The sequence below is a fragment of the Phoxinus phoxinus genome (assembly GCF_949152265.1).
Source record: "Phoxinus phoxinus genome assembly, chromosome: 13".
Taxonomy (NCBI): Eukaryota; Metazoa; Chordata; class Actinopteri; order Cypriniformes; family Leuciscidae; genus Phoxinus; species Phoxinus phoxinus.
The window spans coordinates 24,399,886-24,420,760 of record NC_136888.1 but is presented as its reverse complement, the minus strand read 5'-3'; the positions used below and the strand labels follow the sequence as shown (position 1 = coordinate 24,420,760).

At 40.1% G+C, this 20,875-nt stretch overlaps 1 protein-coding gene across 9 annotated transcripts in view; it reads left to right on the top strand.

The window, feature by feature from the left end:
- Nucleotides 1-20,875, top strand: part of esrrga (estrogen-related receptor gamma a) — a 160,407-nt gene that overhangs the window by 112,544 nt on the left and 26,988 nt on the right. For all 9 annotated transcript variants that reach the window (XM_079632753.1, XM_079632752.1, XM_079632757.1 and 6 more), the window contains one exon: nucleotides 20,084-20,194. In XM_079632753.1, the coding sequence (XP_079488879.1) occupies nucleotides 20,084-20,194 (111 nt within the window). The remainder of the gene's footprint in view (nucleotides 1-20,083; nucleotides 20,195-20,875) is intronic.

The window sequence follows — 20,875 nt, the reverse complement described above, 5'->3', positions numbered from 1 at the left end:
AAAACAACACATCTGTGGAGCAACAGCAGGCACAAATGCCCCACAGGTTAAATTTTTTTTTGCATTGAGTGTGAGTGTGCGCATATGCATGTTTTTGTCCATGTGAAATGTTTCTTTTTTATATTATCCGTCTTTTTCTCACACATACGTGCACATACACACACACATACACGCAAATGGCAATCTCATTCAACGCTATTGTTGCCCTGTGCAGGGACATTTGCCTACACGGCCGGTGTCGCTGACAGGTAGGTAATTGATAAGTAGAGGCCTGTTTTCAGAAAGGTCTGAGGGATGTAGTTGCATGTTTGATATGGCATCTTCTCCCATGAGCACCCAGACAAATAGCAGCCTTTTGTTCTTGCTGCTAGCCACCCATACACACATATATCAAAATGGCACCCAATGGCACAACCATTTGTTGTAAAGTGCTTGAATTTAATACAGAGGTCCCCCTCTACATATGAATAAGGGTCATTTGAAAAATTGATGCATCAATTTTCTTATTTTTCCACAACATGTTTACTTTACACACAAAGAACGAAGAAGAAAAAAACACATACAAACAATTCAATTCAACAATAGATATTCATATAAAATATGTGGATTGCTTTTGTTTGGTCCCTCACATTTTTTATTTTGTTAGTCAGTTTTATGACAGTAGCTACTTTTGAACGTTACGCTAGCACCTATTTCTGGTTTGTTGTTTTCACAGCTTTTAGACACGCATACAAACACAATTCAACCTAAAATTTGTTTAAAATGCTATGTTTTTAGTCAGATTTACATCATTTTATTTGCTGAATGTTGTGCTAACTTGTTTTCACAGTGTTTTATGCACAACAAACACATATTGTACCAACAGTGTTTAACCTCATGGCTATTCATGTAAATAGGCTATTTAAATGACTTGTTTGCTCCCTCATGTTTTTTTGTTGGCATTTTATTGTGTTGTTCAAAAGTAGCTACTGTCATAAAACTGACTATTACACTAGCACCTATTATCGATTGTTTTCACAGCTTTGTTAGACAAGCATACAAATACAGTTCAACCTATTCTTATAAAATATTGTGTAAAATGCTTACAATGTTTTTGTGTCAGCTACTTTTGTAACATTACACTAGCACATTTTTCAGGGTTGTTTTAGACATGCAAACACAATTCTGCCTCATGGCTTTTCATATGAAATATTTAAATTGCCTTTAAGTACGACTGACACTCCTCATGGTTTTCTGAAAATAAAATGTTATGCTAACATTTTATTTGTTCGTTTTACAACACTTTTGAACGATATGCTAACACGTTTGTCAGGTTTTGTTGTTTTCAGTGTTTTAGCGCAGAACTCACTGGCCTGGAATCAGATTAAATCCAGATCAGTCATCTATGTGTGTGTGTTAGTTGTCAGTCGACGTTAACTGTGGCTGGCTAGCTTAGGTGAGGTACAGGCTAAGCCGGCGTGTCAGTGTCCGTGCAGAGGCGCTGGATGGAGTTGGAGGGTTTTGGGGGAGGGGAGGGGGTTGGGTTTGTTACCCATAGCCAACAGCTTGCTTAAGGGAAAGATCTGTCTGAAATTAGCCCTGTCACCCCTGGGAGACATGAAGGTGGGAATGGGATAAGAAATCCTGATAAAGAAAGGATCTTTCACACACACACACACACACATCCACAACACAGACTTGCAGTTCTCTATACCAGGCATCCAAAGTGATGAAATCCTTCGGCAGACAGAGCCAAACCGCCGCAGGGCTATTTGAACCACCCAACATGATATCTGTCCACCTATCACAACGCAGCTCTCACCTGCAGCTTAACACTCCCATATTGTACACACACACTGCTCATACATATGCATAAGTAAAGCCTCTCAGTATCAACACGCACTCGCCTTCGCACCGAGAGTGTGTGCAGGTGCTCACCTTGCAGGCACATGCGCGCTCTAGCTGCAAGGAAATTGCTGCCTCCAGCAACATCTCTGTTTGACCCTGGGGGCCGACCTCCTGCCGCGTCGCTACCTCCAGCCACCCAACTGTAAAATTATATCCACAGACAGTCAGAGAGACAGGGACTGGGCCTGACAGAGCACTGGCCTGAGACCAGAGCCGGGAATCATCCCTAACATGCTTGAGCTAAAGCACCCGGCGGTACGCAGCGTGTGGGGAACGAGAGCCGTATACCAGGACTGGAGAGTGCTTATTACACAACACTTAGAGAGATACAGTTCACAGACGAGCTGATGCATGCGGCGCTGATCACACACACTCAGAGAACGCACTTATTCACAAGAACATATGCACTAGGATGCTAATGCATATACACACACTCATCAATACCTACATGCTCTTCACTCTGCGAAACCTTGCGTGCTCTAAGCTAAGTGAGAAGGGGCATACGTGTGATGATGATGATGTTGATGGTAGATTCTCAGCCACTCATCCCTCATGTCTGCACACACAGATGGATGGCCTTCTGCACAGAGCGAGCTACTTAATATAGCTCATACCTCTCTTTGTCCCGCTCTTTTGAAGTGATGCTTCTGTCTTTCGCCATCACTGTAGATTTCAGACTTTATTGTGAGGGAATGTTTTTTCACTTTTTGAAACTACATTTTTATTTATGAATAATTATAAATTATGATTTAATCTGTCTAATTTGCTTTTAAATATTTAAACAACAGTTCCAGTTCTTTAATCTGATTGGTCAAACTATTTCTTATATCTGTACTGGAGCTTTAAGCGCTTTATGTATATGTACATGTTCAGTATATGTGGATAATAATTTATATGTATACAAATCTTTTTTTTTGAGATTCAGAGTTTACAGGGCATGTTGGATGCATATTAGTTTCCTTGCTTACTGACCAATGAAGTGTTTTATTTGCTTTCATCTAAACTAAGAAAGGGAATGAGAGAGAAAGGGGGGGAAATAAGAAACCTGCAGACGTAGGTTGGCAGTGATGGGATGCACCTTACGAATATGTAACATCTAATTCCTGCAGAAGGCAATTAGAGCTCGCCCAATTATTGTGCTGTGTTATAGATAGTGGCTGTCCTAACGAAGGCCGGAGTTTGGATTCTGACAGCAGTGGCTCTCCCCACTGTAACTCTCCGGGGATACGAGCAGCCATGGAAGCAAAATAACCAGTCCTGCCTGTAGATATGAGTAGGCTAAAGTGTCTGCTCTTTCTCTCTCTCTCTCTCTCTCTCTCTCTGTCTCACACACATACACACTGACATACATACTCATACATATAGAGTGCGTGCTGCTTTTAGTCAGAGCAAGAGAGCAATTTAAAACTCAAAAGCCTGCCTCATCGCATCAAATCCCGCATAAAATTCCTCCGCTTCTGTGCTGCAAACCCTTCAATGAAATATATAGCATGCTGGCCACTGTCACCATTATCATGACTGACACAGAACATGCTACAGGCAATGATCACAGTAGTCAGATATGGTAGTGCGAAAAACACCTCATCAGCTAAACATCCCACATTATTTTCTCTTGTATTAAATCAGTAGTTCTCAACTGGTGGGTTGTGAGCCAAAAATGGGTGGATCTTTCTTGTTGACGTCAAAGGTCATCAACGACACAGTGTGTTGATACTAAATTGTTTGCCAAATTGGACAGTTTGCATGACATTCACTCATCATATGTTTTGTGAGTTATTGGCTGCTAATATTATTATTAATATGTAATTATTTTAATCTAATATTGTAAAAATTAGTATGAATAATATTACTATAATTTAATTTATTTACCTTTTAATAATAGTAATAATGATGTTGCAATAACATTAAAATACATAATTTAATTATTGTTATTTTTTAACATTATTGCTTTTAATGATAATTATCATAAAATTATTAGATTATTATGATTTTAAAGCATCATATTTTAGAGACAGTTTTGTTTACTTTTGTATGATAAACACTTTTGGTTCTATGTTGGGTACAAATTCAAATCTATAGGTCTTAATGCAATATAATTTCAATATAAATGAAAAAAATATATATTTTAACATACATTTTGTACTAGGAATGATAACTTGTAGCTGTCTCACTTAAGTCATCCCAAGTGTCTCTGGAAAACGATGGAGAGAGTGAACAAGACTACTTGGCTTGACGTCTGTCTCACCTTCTTTTTCCTAGTTTCTTCTTTTCTGCCTTCCTCCCCATTTCTGCATTTTTTTTTACTTTCCTTACCTATTTCTTTATTTTTCTTTCTCCCTCTCTCTCATTCATTCTCTCTCTCACACTCCGTCCCTTCCTCATCTGCCTTTCGCTCTCTCGCCCCTCTCTTCCTCTGACGGGGGGCATAAATCATTGTGCTGTCAGCGGGCGAGGCTCGCTGGATTATGCAACGCCGCCATTCATTTAGAGCCTGAGGAGAGGACCCGTCTGAGACCACCCTCCACCCACCACTCTTGCCTCCCCAAAATAGAGAGCTAGTGTCTTAAAGAGAGCTCTCAGGGGGGTGATATCATTATGCAGTCTCTCTCTCTCTGTAGTTTGCCCTACTTTATTCCTAGATAGCGCCTCTGTGTGTGCTTTTAAATGTCAGCATAGCAACTCTTTCTCAAAGCTGGTTTGTTTTTCTTCCAGGGTGCGATTGTGCTGCACCTTCAGTTTGAGGTCCCACCCATCTCCCTGTTAAAGAACAAACAGTTGTCCATCTTCTCGCTAGTCACTGAGACTAATTCAGTCCTAGATATGTGGCTGACTCAGTTTCTGTGGAGCACAAAACCAACTTGACAGAAAAATCACTGTGCACAGCTATATGGTATGTTGACTATACCAGTATGATAGTACACCACATAAAGATGACATATGCTTTTGGTATAACTTCTTAAGTATGAAATGTCACTCAGAAGAAGACTTGCCTCTTCATCGTCAAGGCGAAAGTGTGCACCATAGAGAGTCACACTCTTCAGAACAGACCCATTTGAATATCATGACAGCCTCATTATTGTGTCATAACTGACTGGCAGGCCCTGCTTGATAGCGCTAGTGATGTGTATCACAGCACACACCTTCCTCCCTTACTCTCCGCACCCTTCATGGGTTGAGAGGATTGCTTCACCTGAAATAACCCTAGGTGGCACATTTGGGAATCGCCCAACTGTCCTATCTACCGCACCTGCTTAAAAACCCAAGCTACTGGCCATAGCACTCCCCTCCAGGTTGGGTCTGGGAATGAAACAGCTGGGTTCGTAACCCTCCATCCCCCTCATCTCACACTCTTCTCCCTCCCCCGACCCTCTCTTACTATTTAGGAGATCCCCTCTGGCGCTGCCTAAAACGACACACATAATTAGGGCATTAACTCCTCTTAATTGCTGAGAGGTTTCTTTTTTTTTCTGTGCAGAGACAGAAAGGTCATCGCTGTGCCTTTTCCACCTCTCCTCTCCAGCAGCAACAGAAGGCACAGTAGCTCAAATCCCTCCTCGACTCCTTCCTCCATTCTCCCCTGCCACCGATCTTCCCTCCCCTCCAATCCCTCTGTTCTCCCGCTCCCTGGTTGCTCGCCATCCTCAACTAAATGACATCTTTAGGCATTGGAGTAACCCGCAGAGGATTGGTGGAAGTCCCTGCGCTGAATCGGAGGCAGAATGAGCATTGTGTGTTTGGACCCCAGCCAGGTGGGGGAAGATTTTACATGCTGCTGACTTTGGAGGACTCTTCCCATCCTCCTCCTCCACTCGTGCATTTCCCCTGTCTGCCACAACCACTTGTGGGCAGAGGGACAGCTGGAGGTCTGTGCTCTTTCGTTTTCCATACAGAGCACCGGGGACACTTTGCTGACACTTTAATAAATGACGATTTCTCCCAGAAGGCAGCTTGGCACAGCCAAGGCAGATATTCTCATAATTAGGTGATGTATACATTCAGTGGCCACAAAAAGTAGCCTATACTTGGACACTTAAGCCATGGATGATTTTGTGTGTCATGTATGTGAAATAACCATAGAACATTTTCCAAGAAATTTTCAAAAATAAATTTGTTAGGTTTGAAGCGATTAAACAATAGTTATTCAAAATTAAGTATTTTAATGTGTTCAATATATAGTATATATAAAATTAAATGTGCATGCTTGTTTTACATGTAGATAACCTTTATTATTTATAACAATTGAGTTTATTAATTTATTATTATTATTATTTATTTAGACAAAATATTGTGGAATTTTAATACTGACCATTTATCAGTTATCATCCATAACCTTAAAATAATTATTAGTATCTCTAGAATTTGAATTTCAGTGCATACAAATAAATTATCTCTCTAGTATATTTGATTATATATTTTATTTCTAATTCTGAAATGCATACATTAAGTGTGACGTAGGTGTCCAAATACCTTTTTTGGCTCACTGTACATTAATGCAAACAAATGTTCTTTCCTCACTCCCAGCCGTTTGGTAAACAGCAGTGTAGTGTAGTATCCGAGAGGATATTGTGAAGTGCTCCCTGCAGAGCGCAGTAAACATGTACTTCCACAGGCCTGGGCAGACGCTGCTGAAGCGAGGGCCTTCGATTGAGCCTGTGATTGAGTGGCTCAGCAATAGAGTCTGGACCGCTTCCAGCATTCAGCGTGTCCCTCATCACAAGCGCTTGCAGCCCACCGCCCGCAATCCCAGAGAACGTCTCCACTGGGATGCACATGCTGCCGCCTTGTCCAGCACCTGCTGACCTTTTAATGGCTCTATATGGGCTTTTGCAACCGCACCAATCACGCAGCTGGCCGACTGTCATAACAATGCAACAGTAACATGTCGTTTTGAACGATGTGACTCAATCAGAGCTCTGTACAGTGCAGTGGGCCATGGCCGCAGGCCGCGATTTGCCTGCACTGGCTCTCTCCGACTGCTTTGTTTTGGTAATTTGTGACCAATTTACTTACTGGGCTTCACTTGTGCATGAAGGCACCAGTCGGACTGGGCTCTTGGCTTCTCCGGTTCTGCGCCGCTGCCTGCAGACGGCAGGTTTTTTTTTTTTTTTTTTGCATAGACAGACCATGCTGAGCCCACAGACTGTGCTTTTCCAGTCGGCCAGGCTGATTTGGTTGCAGGGCAGGGTCTGGAATTTGGCAGGGGCCTGATGCCCGCACAGCTGGCGCATTGAGAACGTCCTTATTTCTTTATGTCAGGAAGCAGCTACAACCCAATGGCGGCTGTTTGCCCTCACAAGGTGGAGAGCATCATCCTCTCTGTCCTGATTATCTTCACTTATTGGGAAACGACACCTTACACACATACATATAGACACACTCGAGGCATGTGATATCCATGTCATCATACTTTATCAATCCATGCGGTCTGGTGCGATTGAGCGGGAGAATGCAGATGTGGAAGGCAGGGAAGACGGTTTCAGCGACAGACTGTTCTGGTATGAGCCCTGAGGGGGGGTGGAGAGGCTAAATTTGGTGCAATGTGGAACTGCTGGCTTTGAGAGGCTTGATCATAGTAATCTATGAATGGTTGGAGCAGGCAGACAGATGAGAGGAAGTCTTGAATTCCTATGTTGTAGTCAGCAAGGTGAACATGCATTCAGGTTCAATTGCGTTTCATCACCCTGGATGCAATGTTATTACTCCCAAACCTAGAGAATTAACGGTAAACATATGCTTTAGTAGTCTTTGGACTTTTTCCCGACTTCCTAACGCAACTACTGCACTCAAATCACATTTTTTCTCTTTTAAACAATTACAAATCTTTACTTTCGATACAAATCTTCTAATGGTAATTCTTAAATTCATGATTTGCCTCCAGATCTGTTTCTTTATAAGCCAAGACAACACAACAGCGCAAGTCTAATTAGCATGAGTGTCAGCATGTACTAAAGCAATTGTCTAATTTGCTGTAAAATAGGTCACAGGCATTGAAACAAAGTATTATAAATGTATTTCTGTCCAGAGGTTTGTTACCACCAGGCACATCAGTACGCATCTGCTAATTTCTCATCCAAAAATAGTGTAGAAATGACCTGCTTAGTTTGATGCAGGGTGTTAATCTATCAGCCATATCCCCACAGATCACGTTGTTGTTGTTGGACACGTTTTTTATGTTGCGTACCATTTTCTGTTTTCTATGTGGTTGCTATTTAGATGTTCCTATGCGGTTGCCATTCAGATGCGTTTCTTCAAATTGAAGAACTGAACATTCCGAATATGTGGTAGCAGACCACACAGCTATTATGCTACCAACACATATGAAAGATTGTTTTTATTAAGCTTCTATGTGGTGAAAGTCTCTACACAACACAGGTCTTGAATGAGGAAAAGCACCCATACACACACACACACACACACACAAACACACTTACAAACTGAGTATTATCCTCTCCCGGTACCCCAGGCTGTCCGGTAGAGAGCTGTTAAAGCACTGATATGACTGACAGATGAAGTTTCTTTAGAAGAGTGTATTTCTGTGGGTCATACCCCCGTCACTCAGCCGTAAACCCACACCACACTTACATTTAGCTCACCTAAATGTCTCACAAAAATACACACACACACACACACACACACATACTTGTATGTGGTTTCCGGGGGCTCTACATAGGCGTAATGTTTTTTTTTATACTGTAAAAACGGTATATTCTATCACCCTTCACCCTACTCCTAAACTTACCGATAACAAAAAACTTTTGCCATTTTTTTTAAATTTCAAAAAACACTGTTTAGTATGTTTTTAAGCTAGTTGATTACGAGGACACATGAAGTTATACATGAGATTATACAGTACACATTTGTGTCCTCATAAACCATATATACAAGATCACACACAAATAGCACAGTCAGGCATTCATCAAAGGTTTGGGAGTTTTTTGCACTTATACTGTGAATATTCGCGTCTCAGTTTAAAATACACAGTTTCTTCCCCTGCCGTGATCACGAGCGATGAGCCAGTGCAGCCTTGACTATGTGCATTGCAAAATTAATGTCAGCTGATTGCAAAGCATTTCATTTACTCATTGTCTTTAAATTGCTTTGGGCTAATTACATGGCACAAGGCCTAATCGTACAGATTTTTTTTTTTACAAGTGCTGATGAGGTGAATTCAACGCCTATTTAAAACAATATCTTCAGATATTTTTTAGAGCGGTGAGTTGGAAGGAGAGAGATGACATGCTTTTTTTTTTTTTAATTGTGGCATGTGATTGAAGGCCTAAATATATAATGCATATAGTGGGGTCCAAATCCGAAAAGGCTTTTTTGCATTCATTAATTTTTATTTTTTAACATTATAATTTATTAATATGATTCATGTTAGTAAGTACAATAATGGTCAGTATCACACATTCTTCTTCATTTTACATTTTTGAATAGTTTTTTTAACTATATAAAATTGTTTTTAATATTTGTATATACTTATATTTAAATAAATAGTTTATATATATATAAATAATACTATAATATAAATTATTATTTTATTATTATTATTATTATTATGGTCCAATGTGGTCCCTAGTTTATAAATGTTTTCTTTTGTTTATATATACAGTATATTATTCATTATTATTATTTTTTTACTTTTACCTCTTTTATTGCATTTCATAATTAGGTTTTGATGATATTAGCATACATACTTCAGTTCACATTTTGAATCCCACTTATGTACTATGGAAGAAAAGAAATCAGAGAAGGCTCAGATGCGGTTTCTGTCGTTTGAAGGGTTGAATGAACACACTGGGCATGGTGAAGTGGCAATTACCCACTCATCTCCCACTGACCGACCTGAAGCAACCTGCAGGCCGTTTGCTGCCCGTCCCTCGTTCCTTACAACACCATCAGTTTCCCCACTGCCCCATATTAACCAGCGTGGCCCAGCCCCCAGCACCATCCTGTGCTCTGCTCTAATGCAATCTCCACCATCACCCACTGCCTTACAGCACTGACGCCCTTCCATCGTGACACATACCATATCAATCTTACAGCCCTTGATAGACTATGACCTGCCACCAAAATCTGTCTGTCCCGGTCATGTTGAAAGCTTATAAATGTTTTACACATTTTTGAAGGGGACACTTTTTTGGATAATTCATTGCGTGTGTGTGCATAAGGAATGTGTAGAAAGTGTATCTGAGTGATACTGTATGTGGTCATAACTGTTTACTCATTTTCATATCATTTTCACTGTTCAACCACTAAGGGTTAATTTTGTTACCCTCATCGCCCATCATATTACCCATGCTCAACATCTAAACCTCTACAAGTCTTCCACCCTCAGAAGACACCCACTGTCTGTTATGATGATGTATCAGAAGCCCTCCATTGGATCAGTTAGGCCGAGGGGAGTGCTAGCACAGCAGGGAACGCTGTTACGTGTGAAAGTGTCTGAATGCAGCAGCGGAGGGCTCGGCCCGAGACACACGACTGATGAGACTTTAATTAGATCATTTAGAGGCGAGGAATTGTTCAGGCAGAGAGAGGCCTTGTTAATGCAGTCATACAGCTCACTAAGTAGTTTTTTCCTCGGCACTGATTTTCCTCAGGTAATGACCAAGCCTACCGCACACAAACACAGACAATGGAGCTGTAGAACCGAGTCAAATTCACCAAAAATGGCTTTGAGGATTATAAAGCATGTTATCTATCTATCTATCTATCTATCTATCATCTATCTATCTATCATCTATCTATCTATCTATCTATCCATCTTTTTGTCTGTATGCCAATCATGTTTGTCTGATGGATTAATTTATATATATATATACATACAGTATATATATACAATATTTTTTTAAACTATTTTTTTATAAAATAAAACATGTTATATGCATATATAGTAGATATATATGCTATTTAATATTATAAATATCATCATATACCATTATTATCTGCCTAATTAGGTAGATACTAGAGGGTGTCAGGACTTTTTCCCCAAATGTAAATATCTTAAATATTTTTAAAATATAGATTTATATAAACATATATTTATGTAGCCTATTTTTGGAACTATTTTTGTTGGCGGTTTAATTTGAAAGCTTTTCTTTTAAAAAAAGAAGAAAAGAAAAAAGAAAGAAAGCAAGCATAGTATAGGACAGTTATAGGTCAACATAATGGCTATAAACCATAACAAAAATCACTATCATCCAAAATGTTCTGTTCAAACAATCAGCGCATCCCAAAAATTATTAAAGAATAATATGAAAAGGAGATTGAAACAAAGAAAATAAAAAAAACCCTGTGAGATTTTGTAGGTGAACCGTCAGAAATAGACAACGTGGTTGCCACATCAGATCACAAATTATATTGTACTTTGACAGATTGTAGCCTTGCTTTACAAGTGCAGTTACATCTCATTTGTCACTGTTTGATCTGTAAGTGTGGCTACAGGAAAGGAAGGCCCTCCATCTTGCCAGCAATTTAATGGCTGGGAGACGGACGACGGCCGACAGCCACCTGCCCACAGACCACAGCGCTGATCTGTTCTCATTTACTCCACCATCAGGCCAGATGAAGGCAAAAAATCACTCCTTTTGATCCCGCGATGCTGGCCAGCACCTCCCCTGGCCCATATCTCACCCCTACACACACCTCTTTCTGCCTCGGCTTTTGCCCACCACTTGGAGGTCTCTTTAAATTAAACAGGGACCTCAAATGTAAACACAATTATGCTTCTTGATTTTGTGTTGATGCGTTTGTCTCTAAAGCCCTGATCAGACAGAACTAGTTCTCTCCGGTAAATTTGTTTCACAGATATACTTGATGATTTTAATCCTGCTCGAATTAAACACTTTCTTGCATAACCCTGTTAAAAATGATCAAGCAAATTAACTACAGTTTTTCGGATATCTCTGGTGTCCTCTAATCCCATTGGGATAGGAATATCTGGGATTGCATTTTTTCACAACGGTCGTATTTTATTTTGATTATTGTTAATTAGTGCAACTAAAGCTACGTTTCTCATTGCCCTTCCTGGTGCACCTTTGTTATGATTTTTTTATTACTTAGCATTTTGTGTGTGTGTGTGTGTCTTCATTCACATTGATGTTTTTTTTTTTTATTCACATCTTCTTGTTGTTATTATTATAAAATTTTTGCTTTAATTTCCATTTGTCGCTAATAATGTATTATTATTGTTGTTGTTTGCTTTCATTTACATTTATTATATTACTATTATATTTAGCTTTTTTTTATTTATTATCCCCGTTATAACCGTTAACCACCGTAATCATCATAATCATTGTGGGTATTAGTCCAGAAAAAGACATGGGCCAAGGGGGGCATGTAGAGATGTTGAAAGAGTCTCAGTCCATTGTGTGGTGTTAATTCGCTCTGCTCTGCTTGCTCCTGGGTAGACCGGAGGCCTGAGTAAATTCAGTTTGAACACGGCACATTGTCTAAACATATCGGCCTGCCAATCAGTCACCCCGAGCCCTGATAAGAGCCGTCTTGTATTATTGAATCAACAATAGGGCGGCTCTGCCGGCAGGAAGATAACGCACGCTTATTTCTCTTTAAGTCTCGGCAGAAGAAAGGCGCTGTCCACATCCACCTCATATAACTGCCTCAATTACCATAAAAACCACTGCCGTGCCCATCCTCACACATGCCTCTGCTGCTGTGACGGAGCTCTGCGTACGTGTGTGTGTGTGTGTGTGTGTGGAGGGAGAGGGCCATAAGATAGCACTGTGTTTCCAATTATGAATTTCAACATTTCAATCATTTGGATGACATTCCATCAGCACTCGCCACCCCCCTAAAATTTCCGTGTCCTTTATACTGGGGATCCTGGATGAAAGATGGGTCATAATAAAATTGTGCTCAACTCTGAACAGCCACGACTCGATAACCAATAACAGCTTTACACAAGTGACACCGTTCCACTCACGGACGCCTATTCCATCACTCCAGTTGTGTTTTTTCCCCTCACAAAGCAAGCACTAACATGTCAATTTGACCTAGATGCCGATCGCCCCCCCCCGTCCCCGTCGCCGTCCCCCCCGTCTCTCCAATGTACAATGCCGTTTGAAGTGGGAAATCCGATGGTGATCCAATCAGAAGTGCTTCCAATATCGGCAGTCAGCAATATTCCTCCGCCCCAAAATGATCGCCGTTCATCACTTTGTCTATTAAGTCAGCCAAGCATTTGGCAGGTTAGCAACAAAGCCCCGAAAAAAACACAGCTAGCCACGCAGCCAGCTTCTGTGCCGAAATATCGCAGTGAATTTGTCCGCATCAGTCAATGCCCACTCACTAGCTTCGGCCCACTGCAATCACATGACCGTAGCACCTACAGTTCGCTTCTCTCTCATTCTCTTTTAAAGTAGTGTTGAGAATGGACAGGGCATGACACAATAATTAAAGTAAGTAGATAGCTCAGTAATTCTCTCTGGATTTTCTGTGGACAATGAGCAGGGCTCCCCCTCTCCTATCTCTTTATTTTCTCTGTGCATCTCTTTTTTTTCTTCTTTTTTTTCCCCTCCGACTCCGGATCTGCCTGTGTGTAGGGAGAGGCAGCCAAGCACCGGACACATTTCATTAGGATCACCCACTCCTGCTCCTCTTTTAATATTTGAAGGCTCATTTGTTAAGTGGGAATGGTCTTTTCTCCTTGTCTTTTCCCCCCTTTTTGTGGGCTTTGGAAATATAATTTTCAATTTTTAATTTGATTCATTTAGATTAAAATCATTAATCAGGACTGAAAGTGAGTTAATTTTCTGGAAAATAAATGAGCTTGTTCGGATGGCTCTTTATTAAGTGAGAGTTGTGTGCAGAGGGGTGGGCGGTGATGGAGGAGGGTCTCTTTCAGGTACTATAGGATCGACTGTTGGCCCAAAATTAACATAGTGAGAGAGATATGGTACATTGTGAGCTTTTCTTGGGATCCTGTGCATATAGATGTCTATACCGTATTCTATCTAACTTACAGATATTCATATTAAAATTGGAAAAGTCCTAATTTAAATAATAGTATGTAGAAATTAGTGCTGGGCAACGATTAATCATGATTAACCGCATCCAAAATAAAAGTTTGTGTTTACATAATACAGTATGTGTGTGTGCTGTGTGTAATTATTATGTATATATCATTTTGCATTTATATATTTAAGAAACATTTGCATATATATATATATATATATATATATATATATATATATATTTATATATATACTGTATATATATAATTTATATTATATATATATATATATATATATTATATAATTAACACTTTTTTCTTAAAATATAAACACGCATGTGTGTATTTTATATACAAAATAATTATACACAGTACACACACATATATTATGTAAACACAAACTTTTATTTTGGATGCGATTGATCGTTGCCCAGCACTAGTAGAAATATTATATTATGTAGAAGTTTATATAATGTATTATATTATGCAAAAGGCAGCTGAAATGAAGCTCATTTTACGCTTGTAATATGACTTATTTTTTATCCTTTTTCAGGAGCATGTTTGGAAGAAAAGGCAGCTCTAAAGCTCTAGTCATTCACATGCATGTTATTCATGTAAATCTTCTCACCTGTGATGTGACTCTTTTTAGGCTTTTAGCAGCTTAGTGAAACTGCACTCATAAGATTAATTTCTTTCATATGATTTTTGAGTTGCTGTGATTATGTCTTTAGGGAGGGATGGGGTCTTTATTCTTTACTTCTAGAATGTGTCGTTGACTTGTGTCCACTGTTTAATCGAAACAAACGTCCTTTTTCTGAACACACAATGGCACACACTCTCCCTCACACCAAACCTGACTTGTTTGTCAAGACGGTCACGTCTGTTTACTTGCCGATGGTCAGCACATTTTCAAAGAATGCAAATCCTTGTCAAGGGCTAAGCCGAACACGAACAAAAATCTTTCACCGTCAAAAATTCAAAGCATCACTTCTGATATTCCAGAATTCAAAGTACCACCCTCAATGTTTAATTTCTGTAGCCGGCCAATCAAAATAATGAACCCAGATGTTATTCTGAGTTTGTTTGTTTTTAGTTTTTTCTGTTTGGGAATTTGAACATTTCAAAGCTTAAGACAAATGCTGTCAATATTTGCTCCTCAATGTAATTACGTTACGGAGAAACTCAAGGGGAGGCGATTGTGCCAGGAGAGCAGGGGGGAATTTAACAGGCTTAAACATCAGAAAATCAAATAGAAATCCACATTTTATGCATGAATAGCACCACAGTGCGCACTTGTCCCACAGCTTAGCGACCAACATTTACAGCGGCAGAGAAAATAAATTCTCATTGGATTAAGAGGGAGATTCAGATGACAGTGTGTGTCTACCCCCTCTCTCCTATTCCTGCGCTCTCTCTCTCTCTCATCGTCCCGGTGAAGATTTAATAATTCATTCCTGTAGATCTCAGGGGATCTGGCAACCAGCAGTCCTGTTGCTTTCCCATGTTCATTTGTCCGAGGTCCATTTGCATCTTGTGTGTAAACTCGGCCGTTTGCAATTGGGATTCGCTCTTTTTCTCAGAATGGGGTGTCCTGCTTGCTGGGCTGGCCTCAGCACACGGGACACGCTTTGTTTTGCCCTTTGCCATAGGTCACAGTTATTTCCACATAAAAGCTCACAGCATTAATGGAATAGACTGGAGGATGTGTGCTTCGGTGGAATAAGGCTGCTGACTTTGACTAAAACAATTTGGTCCCCCTTGGATTTAGCTAAAGTGAACCAGCAAGAATATGTGAATGAAGCTGGGTTGTCATCGTCTTATGGCAATGCTTTTAGAATATCTTACGGTGAACTTTTTAATGGAGTTTGGCAGCTTAGTAGATTCTGGTACTTTTACACTGTGCTCATCTCTGTCAGTGCCTGATGACTGTTAAATATGTTTTTTTTAGAGAAGAGGAGCACTAGGGTCCAATATTAACACCCATCAGGAGCCAAATGTGAGTACAAAATGTATTTGGCAAGTAAATAGTACAGAGTTACCAGTTGATAGTTCCTTCACAAGGAACTGGAACTTAGTGCATGGTTTAATTGAAGTTGTAAGAGTGATACACTGAATATTGCAAACGTACACGATGATTCAGAGACGACGAAACAGAAGAAAATATCTGTTGTGACATGCACATAGTATTGACCTTTACTTTAGAAAAAATGACCCTCAGAAACATAAAAAACATTATGTGAAATATGCATTGTGTTTTGTAGCCAAAACAAGTACATAGCAGGTAAGGAATTATTTATAGTCTGACATTTTCTCCAACCATTGGCATGTGTTGTATTAATTTTGGACTCTGATAAGCATTATTGCTACTATTTTATATATTATATATACTATAATATATATTTAAGTCATATACTATATGACACAATAGCAGAGTGGTTTTACTGGACTACAATGTTGTCCACAATAATCATAGTAAGTAAATCAGATCAACATTCTCTCCTTCTCATGTTTGCTTTGGTCAATGTCTAATTTTCATTGTAGACATACTGTTGATGGAAGATCTATTCTGGTAGCTAGATTTAGCTGGTTAAGTGCTTGTTCCTATATATATTCATCAGAGAGCAAGCTATACTCTTGTGATGCATAGCACCTGTAAAAAGAAACTGAACTATCAGCACACGTTTGACGTTCCTGTGAACACTTAAGCCTTTGTTGAGTGGACGCGGCGTAGTGTTTATGCGTGTCAGCTGTGAGAAATTTGGCTGCCGTATTCACTCTTCAGTTCCTTCATCAGCCTTGGCCAAAACAACAGTCTCCTTGCCTCTTTAGTGTGTCTGCACGCATGCTGTTGACTACTAAACAAGAATAGGTGTATTATAATGACGTAAGTTTGAGACATCCAAATTCTCTGGGCACGTCTGATTAATTAGTCTTTTTTTAAAGTGGCACACGTTGCTGCCAGTTTGATTGTTTCTCTCACACTTCCCCGTAAATTTCTGCAGACGCCTTGCAGGATTCCACGCCACCTATGAAATTCAAAACAAGCCTTGTAAGAAGTTTACGGTCATCTGTGGGTCCTAATAAAAATGTAGGGGGATGTGCGGAGAGGATAGTAGGATAATTTAAAACGAGGGAAAAGGGATTTCACCATGAAGCAACTAGTCTATTTGTCATCTTAATTAAAACAGTAAAATATTGTAATCTACTGGGGATTTACAACAGTATGAAATGAAATCATCTTTCTCCACCTCCTTTTGTTCTGAATGCTTGCATGAAATCTGAGCCATTTGCTGTGAATATATTTTCCAGCATTTCATGTCATTGTCCACATTAGTACTAATGTATGAAGTTAATCAGAAGTCACAAAACATACAAATAATATTATTTGTGAGCTTCATGCTGTTAGCAGAGGAACATTTAAAAAAAGAAAATAAATGTATTATATGAATAAATTATAGTGCATAATTTTCTGTCAGGAGCCTCTTATTTAAAGGGACAGTTTACACAAAAAAAATAATTCTGTCTATGCTCACCCTCACGCCTGCATCAATTTCTTTCTTCAGTGGAAAATAAAAGGAATCATTTTTAAAAGGTCCATGCTTGTCTTTTCAGTACAATGAAAGTGGATGGGGACTGGTGCTGTCAATCTGCGTGTGCAAATGACTGAAAATTTAGTCATTATCAATAGAAAATCTTACCTTGAAGCTCCAGTCCCTATTTACTTTCAGTGTATGGAAAAGGGCAGCTTGGACAATCTTCTATAGATCTCGTTTCGTGTTCCACAGTTTATTTTTTTTGTTGAACTGTCCCTTTAAATTAACTCTTATTGACTTGTCATCCTTTTTAAGGAAACCCATAACATTCACATAAACTGAATGGTAAGAGCTATTTGGTCTGTTTTGAGACTGTAACATCAGAGTGGTTTTTGCCATCTTCGTCCCAATGTAATTCATCAAGATCATTCCACATGGACCCATAGATACGCCATCAAACAAACAATCAGCAGCTCTTTGTATCTGCGCCTGTGTGAAACCCGACCCAGCGGGGCATCATGTGCAGCCAGGCGCCTGCTTGCTTTACAGTCATGTGGCGATAGAAGGTCTATCAGCAGACGGATGTACCCCGATGGTGTAAAGCCACTCTCGCCGTTTGTGGAGGGTAGCGATCGCCCTCGGGTCGGCATCCTGTAGCCGCATCTTAATCTTAACCATATAAGAGAAGCCACAAAGCTGGCTGCAAATCAGTTACAAAGGGTAACTTATTCCAATGTTGTTTGTTTTGAGCATGTTAATCCTTGAACGATTCTCCTTCAGCAATGAAAGAGGCTCTCCTAATAATAGACAGCTTCTTTTAGGGTTGTGCTGCATTAATTCCTCATCTATTTCCAGTGCAGGCCTACAAAGATGATGAGCTTGGACGCAAAACACAGTTATACATACTCAACTCGATGGTTTTGGTGTCATTTGCACGTCTTGTTCTAGAACCAGGAAAGTCAAACAATCAGGCTAGTAAAAGAGCTATCTATCTGACCCGCATTAATCGGGATGGAAAATGGCGGTTTCATGCGAGATATAAGATGCCGTACGGGACTGCAGGTGATGCTATTACAAGCATGTCTGTAGCAGTGAATTAGCCCAATAAACCCTGCAGTCCAAGCACCCGGAAAAGGGCAGGATCCGGTTTCTGGCTGGGGGGTCGGTCTTGTTAAGATGAGAGGCTGTCAACATGTGAGAGTCGTGTGTTGTTGCATATTTCGGGTGCTGGCATCGAGAAGGTTATGCTAGCAATGTGACATCTTTTTAAGACCGCCGTTCTCGTGTAAAACGAAGCCTGTGGGACGCGTGTTCCTTCGTGGAAATGTGAGCAAACAGGGTCACGGATCCGCTTTTGTCCTGCAGTACAATGTCACATAATCAACAACCAGCCAGGGTCAAAGTTAATTAACACTCATTATCACGCCATCTCAAAATACGCTCGTGTGTTTGGTGCAATCACAGTGCAACACTGATCTAATGGAGGAAATAATATGGCTATGGTCTGTACAATATGGCAATACTTTTATTGTATTAATAATAATAATTTTATAAATTATACAAGGCATATTGGCCATATAAATGGAATAGAGTTACATTTATGAATTAGCTTTTCACTTAGTTTTGATGCATTGTCAGCAAGGATGTAACCTGATTTTTGTTTCATCATCCTAATTGAAATCAATGGATTCACATTTCATTGAGCTAAAATATACGTAAAACCCATAAGCGGCACTTCAAAATTTCAGTCAGTGATCTTCAATATGAGACAGGTGCATCTCATTGTTAAATTATTCAGAGTGTCAGGCCTTGAAAGCCCAGCGGAGGTCCCGATGAGCGCCATTCGGATAAACGAGAATTCTAGTGTTTTAATTGTGAAACGAGGGCCGGCCCACTGGGCCTTCATGTCCATTCCGTTCCTCTCCAGCATGCAACATGAAACGGGTCCTAGGCCACCTTTAAGTGGTTTCCACGGAAACTGCCCATCCCCTAGAGAGGTTTGCATAATTAAATTAAGGCTCTTTTGTATGTCAATTAATTAAAAGCAGGGACAGGTCTTTAAGGCTCTGCACTCATCAGAATCGCAGGTCGCGATGGATGGATTCAGAATGTTTTCACAACCGTGGCACCTCAATAGATTACCCCCATCACACTTTATTTGCGCTCTTTGTGTGGGAAAAATATCGACGAGAGTTTTAAATAATGAAGGAGAATAGGACAGCCTTTAAAGACACGGTGAGGTACTTTACAAGAGTACTTGAACGCTCCTGCACTCTTGAGTGTTAACGTCTCCTGTAATTGTTGTCACCAACACTTTTGAAGATGTGCGTTAACACCACAAAAATGGCTCTCTGGTGTTTACCTGTTATTCTGTTGTGACTTGAGTGCTCTAAAGATGCACACACGCCACGAGCAGGAGATGGGCAGGTGCATGTCCGGATGTCACATGGAGAGAGTGACTGTGCCCCTGTCTGTCAGCAGCTGGTCATCTCCTGTCCACATCCCTGAAATGGCCACTGACAGCTGCCGTGCCGTTTATGGCTGGCTCACAGCGGCCCGCTCCACTCGCAGTGCTTTTAAAGTGACAGCGCACGTTATCTGTCTGCTTTATTGAAGAGGTTGTGTTTGTGATAAAATTATGTGTGAAAAGTAAATGTTGCCTTTTTTCTTGTCTCCTCCTTTACATCAGGTGTTCGACTGGACCGTGTGCGCGGCGGAAGACAGAAGTACAAACGCCGGATAGATGCGGAAAACAGCCCCTATTTGAACCCTCAACTGGCTCTGCCGGCCAAAAAGCCATGTAAGAACTGCAGTGTCTTTGTGTCATTAAATGTCTTCACATTTATAAAGAGATTTTTTCTTATATTTTTTAAAGGGATTTTTGTTCTCACACACATACACACTCTTATTTAAGCCATACCATCTATCTATCTATCTATCTATCTATCTATCTATCTATCTAATCTACCGGTACCCATCTTTATATTTTCCCCATACAGTGAAATGCAATGGGGTCCAGTGTTGTTTTGGACCCCATTAACTTTCATTATATGGACAAAAACAGTTCAGACATTCTTCATATTTAAAGATAAACTGAGTAAACAGTTTTCATTTTTGAGTGAACCACCTTTTCAGTTTATATATTTAATTAAAAAATATATATATATAAAATACAGTATCTTTCTCTAATATCTCAATGTCACCTTACAGTGGCCTTCCTTATTTCCAATGCACCAGGAAATTGGACACAAAACAAGAAAGACAGAGATGTAGTATATGACAGAGCCAATCGACAAAGATGTTTGTGTGCGTGTGTGTGTTAGGGGAGGGCGAGCGAGCACGAGAAGGAGAGAGAGGCCTAATCCGGATTAAATCCAATCTGGCAAAGACATCAAACCCACAATACCGGAGCTTCCGCGCTGTCAGACTGCTCTGCAAAGAGACAGCACGGCAGCGCTTAACAGATTTGTCCCTAAAGCCT